This window comes from Chinchilla lanigera, unplaced genomic scaffold, assembly GCF_000276665.1.
Source record: "Chinchilla lanigera isolate Chin_1 unplaced genomic scaffold, ChiLan1.0 scaffold00023, whole genome shotgun sequence".
Classification (NCBI taxonomy): domain Eukaryota; kingdom Metazoa; phylum Chordata; class Mammalia; order Rodentia; family Chinchillidae; genus Chinchilla; species Chinchilla lanigera.
The window spans coordinates 17,312,263-17,324,044 of NW_004955424.1; the positions used below are offsets into that span (position 1 = coordinate 17,312,263).

The following is an 11,782-nucleotide window of genomic DNA, read 5'->3' on the forward strand; positions in this document are numbered from 1 at the left end:
TATGCCCAACATATTCCCTTATAAAAAAATACACTATCAGTGAATTACAAGATTTTCATACAATAATGCATAATATCTAACTCAAAGGTTGTGGCAGGAAGGTATTCACTGGTAAGACAGAAATATACACTAATATTTAATTACAACTTGTGATAAAAGGGATTAAAGAATTTAGAAATGGTAGAAAATAAAGAAAAGATCTACTCATAGACTCCCAAGGAGAAACCTGTGAGAAATTATTACTTATAATGAGACATAAGGATAAGAAGCACCAATGAAATAGAATAGGGGGACAATGTTGGGAAGCAGTTTTAGGCAAAGCCACAGCCATCTCATTCTTGAACAAGGAAAGAATATATCCTGTTTGAGAAACATAACTGAGATAGCAAAGCATTAGTATGATAGGCAACTGAAGGAAAGAGAATTCAGAGCTTTGTAGATCACAGTGTATAATTTGGATTTCATTTGAATTATATGGATACTTACTGAAGGCTGTTTCACACACAGGAATGTCATATTTGCTGATCTGATTTTTTAAAAAGTATTTTACTATTTGTCGACTGGAACTGAAATGGACTATAAAAGACTTACAATAATCTAGTGAAGGAATGTATATTTGGAAAGGGTGGTTGTGATCAAGAACAAGAAAGATGGACGATCTCGAGATATAAATTCTGAGGTACAATCAATGGAATTTATTGACAGAATGGAGAATTGGGGAAAATGGAAATTGGAAGAATCAAAAATGACAGGTTCTATGAAATAAGTAAATCACAATTCTAACTGTCACAACCAGCACCGAGTTTTATAACAGGGTATCATGCTAGCAAATATATTTAATTAGAAAACTTCAAAATTTCAATTATTATTCACCTCACTATTCTGCTAAAAGTAGGAGACACTCTAAAGTTTTAAACCATGAGATACTCAGCAAATATACATATTAAACCTAACACTTTATTTAGAAGCATGAATTTCTAGAAAATAAATTGAACAAATATTTAGACTACCTACTATATGCCAGTCACTGCCAGTGCTAAGAAAGAATCCAATGTAATCTTTTGAAATACAAACCACGTAGCCTTTGGGTACGGTAATTATCTATATCTATAGAAGTATCAAAGAAAACTACTTCCATACATACCTTTTGAAGACTCTTTCAAAGATTCACAAAGCTTCATCAAAGACTGCTGTCGGTCAGACTCCCATGAGTTGACAGTTTTCTTTTTCTCTAAACTCCGTGTAATTTTGGTAGCAGTCATATGTTCTGCTATACAATTCTGATTGAGCTGAGAAAGAATCTGAGAATTTTTCAGCTTTGTAAATGTATACTTTGAAGATCTACCTGTTTTGTTAAGGTCACTCTGAGTTTCATCTGTCATGGCTATATGGGATAGTTGCTGAGTAGTTGGTTTCTTACTAGTAACAATTTCTGTGTTAGTGTGATCTGAGCTCACATTCAAATCTGAACTTCTTGAAAGGACTGATTTGGAACTAGTCACATGTACTGGAACATCAGAATGACTCCAAGACACATGCACATTATTCATCTCACAATTTGAGTTCTTAGAGTACATGGTCAAATTTGTTGTTCCCAAAATATGTGGAGAATTTCCACACGTTTCCCTTTTCTCCATCATCATTGGTTTACCAATTTGTGAGTTATCTGTCAAGAAAGATGTCTGTACTGAAATGCTGCCCAGATTTAAATGCTGTGGTTGCTCCAAGTGACTTCCTCCTTTAGACACAGTAGACATACTTTTGGCTCCAAGTTTGGAATTACTGATCTCAAGACTACTCTTGCTGTCCTTTATGTCTTGTTGCTGGGTCAGTCTTTCAATATCATCACATGCTTGATATAACAAATCATCATCTACATCACTTGTTTCCCAAGTAGTCTCTAACTTATGACACGCTTTAATAATTTCATTAGCAAATAATGGATCATTCCAATCATCAAAGAAAGAGTCTAACTTTGATGCATTAGTCTGACTTGAGTTACTAACACTGGTTTCACTGACTAACGTTGCAGAACCAAAAGGGTCAATACTAACAGGTGCTTTGAAAAAATGCTTAAAAATGGGCTTATTTCTTTGTTCACTAGAGGATTGTGCATTCAAAGACTTTTTTTCAGAAGCATGTATATTGGAAGTAAAGTTCGCGTGAATATTTTCTTTTACTTTTTTCAGTTTAGATGCAACTGCACAATCCTGAGTTTTGTCTTGAATAACAATTTCATTGAAAGACTTTGCAAATTTCATTCTGTTTCCAGTGAGTGGTAATTTGCTTGTTTTACTGTTTGGATTTGGTGAAAATCTGTATTCTTTAGCATCTATTAGGTCTTGGTTATGTGTGTTTGAAGGAAGATCTTGTAGTATTTTTGAATTTCTTAACCTGGTATCTAGACTTATATTCATTCTTGATCCACCGTTAACCTGAAAAGTTTTGGAAGGCAGAAGTTCAAGCATTTCAGTATTTTGCATAGCAAAAGGCTCATTTCTTAGTAAGCTTTCCCAATCTTCCTCAAAATCACTGGCAGTAAATGCAACCATGTGCTTATCAGACCCTTCCTCCTCCTCAGTTTTGGGAGTCACGCAGGATTTTGTCATTGTGGGAATATCCACTTGAGGAAAAAGTGGTACTGTGGTTTTACTTGGCAGTGTTTCAGTGACTAGACTTTCATTAGTAATGATACTCTGCTTTGTCAAAGCACTTTTTTCCCCCAAAGTAGTATCAATGTTGTACAAAAAAGCTTGTGACAGATCTTGGCTTAGCTGTCCACTACATTTCTGAGTAGAACCATCAAAAATTGCATTAAAGGCTGCTTCAACACTTTGATCAAATGGCTTCTGACTGTTGGTTTGATCATTTGCCCCAGACAGCGAGGTGTTTCCTTCCATTGGCTTCTTTAATGTAGCATTATCCATTTCAGGAACTGTATCACATGATGAATGCATCTGTACACAATCTTTACAATTAGGCGAAGTCTCTGTGTCTGAAATTATCTGGATAAAATCAAGACCCTTCTTGGTTTGTTCTTGAATCACATCTAGTTCTTCCATATTTTTATCAAATTGTTCAGCCAGTTTCATAAGTTCTTTTTCTCGATTTTGTGTTTTTAACCTATTAAGCAAAATTTTAATAATTATAACTAAGAAATCATTTGACTGTATTATATTCAGTTATTTAATATGATTCAATATGTTCAAACTTCAAAATTTTAACTTACAAAACAATTTAACTCCAAAATTTTTCAACTCAAAACTGAGAAAATTTTATTTTAATATATTTATAAAAACATTAGAAGCTGGGTGTCGTGGCGTACACCTGTAATTCCAGCACTTGGGAGGCTGAGGCAAGAGAATCATTGTGAGTTTGAGGCCAGCCTGGGCTACAAAGTGAGCTCAAGCCCAGCCTGAACTGCATAGCAAGATCTTGTCTCAGAAACACAAAAAACAACCCCCCACAACCCATTATTATTAAAATGTAAAATATTCACTGAATCTCAAAAAAGCTCAAAGTTTGAACTCACTTTGTGCAGCTCATTTTTACTCTTGATTTTTCCTTTGCTACAGTGGGAGTACAGGGAATAGCAGTTTCACCAATCCAGATGCCCAGCATAGAATTAGTTGTTGGTTTGTCAACCTTTGGAAAAGGGAGGGGGAAAAAAGAAGAACTGAAAATAATGGAATATACACAGGGTTATCCTTCTGTACCACCTGACTGAATTCTTCTTATCCCTGATGAAATATAATCTATTGTTGGACAATCCATGTGATGTAAGCTGAGAACAATTAGGTACAATTAATGTCAGGACTGAGTTAAAGATACGTCATGAGTGGTGCTAAGAATGAGGTAGGGATAATAAGAAAATATAAGTAGAGAGAATTAAAGAATATTAATCAAGATAAAATTTAGGAAAAGGTCATTGTAGACTCTGTATTGGTTATTTCTTTGATTGTTGAAGCAAAATACCTGACACCCAAACTAAAAAAGGAAAGGTTTATTTTGCTCACAGTTTGTGGAGGTTTTAGTCTATACTCAGCTGGCTCCAAGGCACAGTGGCACATGGCAGCAGTTCATGATAGTGGAAAACAACAAAAGCAGCAAGAGCATAAAGGGAGGAGCAGCAGAGAGTAAGCATCTTTCCCTGCCTTATATTTTGTGCAGGCTACCCACCCTAGTACACACCCATAATCCCAGCATTGGACCATGAATCAATCATAAACTCTAGAAGCCTGCCTCATGATTGCATGAGGCTTTGAGGGGACATCTAGACACAAGCCATAACAGACATGGAAGTTTTTACTATGCTTTTCAGTTACTTGATTTCCCCTCAAATCCTAGAGGATGAGGTTTATGGATTAACTGTAAACCAAATCAAATTGATTAACTAGTTTTTACTCGATTTTTATAGTAACTAGAATGTATGTAAATAACCGTCATATGAAGTAAAAAAAAATAATCTTATGGGGCCAAGGATATAGCTCTGTGGTAGTGTTTGCTCAGCATGTGCAAAGCCCTAGGTTTGATCCTAGCATAGCCAAAAAATCCCCACTAAAACCAAAGACAAAACGAATCATATTACTAGATTACATGGGACAGGAAGGAAAAGACTCTTTCTATGATGGCTTGGTTTCAAACACAATGACCAACACAAAGACAATGCCATTTTACACTTATATGCAAGTAAATTTAAAGCACTCCTATAATTTGGTGCTTTAAAATCCTCAGTAAAAAAAGCAGTTTTCTTTTCTTTTTTTTTTTTTTTGGGTTTTTCTCCGGTACCAGGAACCGAACTCACTACCTTGCGCTTGCCAGGCAGGCGCTTTGCCGCTGAGCTAAATCCCCAGCCCAAAGCAGTTTTCTTAATATCCACTTAAACTTAGTTGACTTGAGCTTTTCAAAATATTCAAGAAAATCATTTTAACTTTTGGATTCAGTATTTTCTTTGTTTCAACAACAATCTTTAAGGAATTTAAGAAATATTCTTAATGATTTAACTGTAGACTCTGACCACTTACGTAGTGATTTTCAATTTATAGAATTTTTAAACATTTAATATAACAGGAATCCAATATTTGTATTTCATTAATAATTACATAACTTATTGACTCTTAATTTTAATCCAGATGTTGTAAAAGGTACCTAAACGAATTTACTTCAGCTCATTCTAGAGCATAGTGTAAAGTTTCAATAAATGAGGGAAAGTTATCTACCATCTTCAGACAAACACTAAACACTGCAGAAAGTGAAATGACTGTTCAATTAAAATGGGAGTACATGTTTAAAAAATGCCATCTCTGAGAACTTTACAAAGAAATTAAGTAATGATTTGAGGATAACTCACCTGAAAATAAGTAACATAAATATTTTCATTCTGAGAACATGACAAGCTTCTAAAGAGACCTTGAGACTATGAAAAGATTTATATGCTTTAAAAGCGCTCAGCTGAAGAGGGTAATATTCACAAGTACCTAATTTCACTGTATTTGTTCTCTCACACAAGTTACCACTTGCATTTCTTTATATGAGCTATTACTTCCATCCCATTTAGGTAAAGGATCCAATAATTTACTCAACTATCTTTTTATCACTATTTAGGCTGGCCAGCCCAAACACATTTTATTATGCTTCTTTCATGTGAAACTCACAATTAATGAAGACTTATTGTTAACTTACAGAGTAAGTAAAACTGCAGCACAAACGCTATTTACCTAATGAACCATACATACATAAATGAGTTTCTATGACAGGCCAAACATGGAATGTCAAACTAGTAGCAACAGAGTTGTTTTGATTGTGCTACTTGTAATTTTGGACATTTTACAGCTAAGAGAAATTTTATATCCTGTCTCCTCTATATGGATGATGGTGAGTCCTCATAACCACATACTGGGCAAATGCCATCTATTGTTTATGGCCAACTTATAGTAACTATCCAAGGAAAATGTTAAGGAAAAATACCATCATTCCTTCAGAGAAAATGCTAAGCAAACACTGCATGTTCTCTAGATTTAAATGTTAAATAGGGAAAAAAGAGCAAAGCAGCTCAGGGTACTCTCAAGTATTGGCTTTATGTTAGGAATAGTGACAGGGTTAATACAATAAATGCTACTGTGTTATTGGATTTCTTTGTGTCAAATGATTGACTTAAACTCGTATTTCTATTTTAGGCTGGCAGAACAGTAACTGACAGCAAGAAAAACTTTTGAAGATGATTCTATTACAACAAATAATCAAAACTATTATAATTAACCTTAAATTTATAGTGTCCTACTTTATAATTTTTATCTAATTTAATTGTTATGAGACAAATAATAATTCTAGCTTGTGGCTGAATGAACTAAGGTTGTAAGAGTTTACAGGACTTGCCTGAGGTCACACAGCAATAACAGGCTGAATGAAGACTAAATTTAAATCCAGTTTTAAAGTGATAAGAAGACGCTAAGGCAATGAATACAAAGAGCAGTTTCAATGGGGAGAAACTACACGATAGACAGTACACAAATACTAATAACAAACGCATTACAAAAATTTAAATTTGTACTGACTTACTCTATTATTTTAGTAACTTGAAAAATGAGGCCACGTTGTTACATTAAAATCAAACTATATACCAAGTTCTTGACAAAAATCACAACTCTAAAATAACAAAGAAATTGTATCCTTAGGAAAATATAAACAGATGGCCCTCTGTGCCTGCAGGTTCCGCATTCAAGGATTCAACCAACTGGAGACTGAAAATACTCAGAAAACACTTGGGTCTATACAAAACACATACAGACTTTTTTCCCCAAATAACACAGTATAACGACTACAAACTTTGTAGACATAGGAGTAATCTAGGTAAGACTTAAAGCACATTTGAGGTGCTCAGAGTGCGGCTCAATGGAAAAGCACTTGCCGAATGTGTGAGAACCTGAGACTAATTTCCAGCAATGCAAAAAAAAAAAAAAAAAGGAAAGAAAGTATATGGGAGGACAAGGATCAACTACTTGCTAACATTACACCCTTTTACATAAAGGAATTGAATCCTGCAGATTTTGCTATCTGTGGGAGTCAGAGAACCAATCCTCTAGGGATCCCAAAGGACCACTGAATATATTACCAATCTCATTTACGTTTCTTTAACCAAAACATGCATTTCAAAAACAGTAAAGGTAAAAGTGATCTTTACTGCCTTATTTTTGTAAAAGAGAATTATAAAAGAATATTACTTTTATAAATGAACTGTACAAAGACTTAGTGCCCATTTTTCATTGCTTTAAAATAAACTATAAAACGAGATATTTACCTGAGGAGCAATACGATTAACAATATGTGAAATCACATCACTATCTGTGGTGTAAATCTGCTTTTTTCTTCCTTTACCTAAAGAAACAAAGACATTTCTATAAATTTTAAACAGAAAACAAATAATTGCTGGCATTTTTTGAAAATTATTAGCGCTGCTTAGATGACTGCACTCTGACATTACATGGAAATAACACAGATAAATTCACAAAAGATTCTCAACAGCATTCATATCGTACACAAGTTCTTGGTGTTACCTGAAATTTTATTTAAAGCTTAGCTACTTATCAGATATTCATATAAAAATGTTAATAAATTACCTAACTGTTTTGTCATTGGAGAATTCTGGTCCCAAAAGATATCATTCTGTCCATCTGGATCATTTGGAGAATTGAAGGTACATGATAATAAATCCATTTTCAGCATTCTCGTTGGCGTTTCACACTTTTCTATATGAAATGCAATTAAAATAACATTCTATTTTAAAGCATTACTTGACTTCACAGCACTCCAAAATCACATAGCTTAGACTAGATTACAATATAAAACTTTCTTGTAAAGACAATTACATGAAACATAACTGAAAATTGTTTTACACGAAAATCTAACGTTAACACTTCATACATTTAACACTGTAAAGAGCAAGTATTGTCAGAAAACTTGGTAGCTCCACAAGTGTATAATACTGTATAAGCTCAGGCGGTCCATGTATTACCACTGACAGAGTTGGGGGAACCACCTGTAACTTACAGGCGCATTTCAAAAAAATCAAATGCATCCTAACAGAAAGTCCTGTAAAAGCCTTTATTTCCTCGTTGTTATTTTCATCTAATCTACATTAATTAGCATATGCGATCTATCTCCTAGGAAGTTTTATCTAAAATAGCTTAAAAACGTTTAGTTTGTGCTTTTCCTAGCCGAGTTTTAACAACATATCCCAGTAAAGCTTCTCTGAGTTTTGTTCTTATTATGCCATATTTATTAAATCTTTTTCAAGAGAACACCAACAACTCATTCTACTCTTGGGATGTCACGCGCAGCAACTTCCGGTTTCTTTAGCAGGCCATCACTACGGGCTTGGAGGGAGACCAGCAGGAGCTTTTCGTGCGCCCCGTTCCCTAAAGCACACTAGGGCAAGAAAGTTTAAGGAGAACGGTTCTGCTGAGCACAAGCCGAGGGCCTCCTCGCTGCCGACCGGGGCAACACGGAATGCAGGTCCCAGCGCACACAGGTAACACGGTAGCTCCGAGCCGCGGGGCAGGGTTCTTTACGGACTCGCGAAGGGCGCGGCCCAGAGAGGCGCGGCGGGGGATCCCCACCCCCACCCCACACTTCAGCTAACGCCTGGAATGCAGGCTGCAGCGCCGAAGCCAGGGAAAGCTCGCTGTCCGCGTCTCACCCTTGGGGTGACTTTTACTGCACGAGGCGGCGGCGGGAGACCCCTCTCCACGCCCGCGGGGCTCCCAGCGGCGGGCCGACCTCAGCCGCCGCCTCCCCGGCTCGACCCTCCAGCTGCATTCCTCAGCCGCTGCCGTTTTGCGCGGCGTGCTCTTCGGGCTGGGGGTGCCCCCGTATTTTCTCCTCCGACTCATTCCTAGGAGCCCCCCTCCGCCGGCGGCTTCACATTTTGCAACGAGAAGGAAGCAACAACTTTACAAATCGGACTCCGCGCCAACGGCCGCTGCCATTTTGGCTGCTGGCGCGCGCGCAAGAGGCTGCCACTGATTGGCTGCGTCTGGACGAGGGGGCGGAGCTGACAGGTTGCCGACAGTGTGCGCGTGCGCGGCCTGGACCTCTGCGCTCAGTGGAGGGTGTCTTAGCCTCAGACTATTGAATGGAGGTCAAGACCGAGTAGTTTAGAGTGTGAGGTTACAGTGTTGATAGGAGATTGAATCCACTAGCTACTCTTTATTAAATTTACAATCAAAAGTACACATTGCTCAAATTCAGACTATTGTGGGTTTTAGCAAAAGGAACTAGTAGGTACGGATGAGGAGGAATCCTAAATTTTCATAGGTGATCTGTGCATAGAGAAGTACAAAAAAGTAGGAAAATTATCAAATTTAAATAAATTATTTAAATTAAGTAAAGTAGGACATAACGGAGCTGCTGGATACAAAGTCAACACTGAAAGCTCAATTGTATTTTATTAGTAACAAAAACTGAAGTTTTCTGGTCAGGCGTGGTGGTGCATGCCTGTAATCCCAGCACTCCTGAGGCTGAGGAATTAGGAACGCTGCAAGTTCAAGGTCAGCTGGGCTTCATAGTGAATTTAAAGACAGCCTGAATACTTAGGGAGACGTTACCTCAAAACAAAACAAACAACAGAAAATCCCCCGAAGCTTTCAAGATACATGACATAGTAACATGAGATAATAAAAAACTGGAAGTAAATGTAACCAAAGATTGTTGCCTATACAGCACAAACTGTAAAGTATTTTTAAAAGAAATTAAGGCTTATTCTATAGTTTATACTATATCCATTGAATATGAAACTTGCTACTGTTACAAAATTGATCTATAAATGCAAATATATTCCGGAGCTCAAGAGTATGTGTGTGTTTGCAATGTGACATGTTTATTCTGAAATTTATATGGAAATGCAAAGGGTCAAATATATTCAAGAAACTTGAATCTCTTGAAGTGTAGTGAAATTGGATCTATCAGGTATCAACACTTAAGGTTCTAACAGTTAAGACAATGATACATTGATAAAAGGCTAGACAGACTGATGAAGGAAACAGGGCGTGGTAATCCTAGCACTCTGGGAAGCTGAGGTGTGAGAATCTACAAGTGGAACCCAGCCTGGGCAACTCAGTGCAAAGGCTGTGGTTTCAATACCCGGTGTTCCAGAAGAAAAAAAAAAATCATTATTTTAAAAGATTGTATAATAATTTGTTTTCATGACAGAAAATGAATTTTTTTTGTGGGGGGGTGGTGGTGGTTCCGGGACCAGGAATTGAACTCAGGACCTTGTGCTTGCCAGGCAGTCACTGTACCGCTGAGCTAAATCCCCAGCCCCCAGAAAAATGAATTTTAAATGGAACAAAAGGTTACCACTTACAAAGAAAATAATTACAATTTTTACTAAACTAAATGGACAACTTGAGAACTTCTGTGTATCAAAAATATTAAAGGGAATGAAGGGCAAGGCAGAAATTGGGAGAAGATAGTTGTAAGATATATAAGGGCTGATATATCAGCTATGTAAAGAAAGGATCAATAAGCAAAATTGAGACATTTGAGCAGGGTTTTCATAACAGAAAAATCTAAACAGTGAATAAAATTATAGAAGGTGTTTAACTTAATTGTTGATCAGGAAAGGATAAATGAAAACTTTCAGAATGGCTAAAATTAAAAAGATGAACAATGCAGATATCAAGGAAGTAAGCAAGCCTGTGGGAACTGTCCTATACTGCCAGTCAACAGTAGAACTTGGTAAAACCACTTTGGAAAACAATTTTTGATCTAGTAGTCCCATTCTTAGGACTATGCCCAGTGGGTACTTGTCCTCAAGATACATTTTATAAAATGTTCTTAGCAGTATAATTCAACAAACTGTGAGTCAACCAAATGTCTCTCAGGAGCAGAAATGTATTGAGCTATATTCACACAAAATGCTACCTAGTGACGAAAAACTATAGCTCCATGTAACAACAAAACATAAAGTAGAGCAAAAGAGGGTAGACTTCCTAACCCACATCTTACCTACATACTATCTATAAAAGTCCAACAGGCAAAATTACTCTACATTGTATAGAGATGTCAGCCTAGGTGTTAAAACCATAAAGAGAAATCTAGGAAGTGATTGACATAAAAGTCATTATAATGGTCATTTTTGAGAAGAAGGGGGGACAGTAAGACAAGTGAATAGAGGAAGGGGTGCTTATTGACTTTGGTCATTATTATTATTATTTTTTCTGGTATCAAGAATCGAACTCACAACCTTGCACTTGCCAGGCAGGGGCTGTGCCGCTGAGCTAAATCCCCAGCCCACTTTGGTCATTATTTTGTTCTAGTTGTTGATGCAAAACTATTCATCTTGTGATAAAAGGCACAGCTCATTGAGCTGTGCCTTTTGTTTTGCATACTTTTTCAGGTATGTGTTATATTTATTTATGGAAATACTTTAAAGTCCTAGTATTAGGCAAAAATCCTAGCTTCTACCAAGAAATCGATGAATTTCTTCTTCGTAACTTATTCTTTTTGCTCTCTTCAGTTTGGCTAACAGGCATCCTAGAACTGAATTTGAAATTCACTTCTAGCAATTTTATGTAAACAGTTTATGACCAAGTAAGTTCATTCTTTTTTCCTTAGTCTTGTTTACTAATGTTTTCCCTTGCTGTGATTGTTTTTAATCTATATATATTTAAACTGTTGTTTACCATTATGTAATTATAATTCAATATACCTGTTTGTAATACAAGTGATTTATATCTCTTAAAGTTCGTATTTGTTACTTGAGCCACCATTTGGCTAATTTAGT

At 36.4% G+C, this 11,782-nt stretch overlaps 1 protein-coding gene across 15 annotated transcripts in view; it reads right to left on the bottom strand.

Annotated features, from left to right (window-relative positions):
- Positions 1-9,014, bottom strand: part of Etaa1 (Ewing tumor-associated antigen 1) — a 49,587-nt gene extending 40,573 nt beyond the window's left edge. For 13 of the 15 annotated variants that reach the window (XR_261075.2, XR_001234236.1, XR_001234235.1 and 10 more), the window contains exons 1-5: positions 8,696-9,014; positions 7,617-7,745; positions 7,298-7,374; positions 3,533-3,645; positions 1,346-3,123 (exon numbers count right to left, since the gene is read on the bottom strand). Coding sequence is in view for 2 of the 15 variants with exons in the window: in XM_005385677.2 (XP_005385734.1) it covers positions 1,145-3,123; positions 3,533-3,645; positions 7,298-7,374; positions 7,617-7,745; positions 8,696-8,888 (2,491 nt within the window). In the remaining 13 variants the exon portion in view is untranslated. Of the gene's footprint in view, positions 1-1,144; positions 3,124-3,532; positions 3,646-7,297; positions 7,375-7,616; positions 7,746-8,695 lie in introns of those variants that run through there. The other 2 variants (XM_005385677.2, XM_005385678.2) reach the window with 2 other exon arrangements.
- Positions 9,015-11,782: the final 2,768 nt, after the last annotated feature.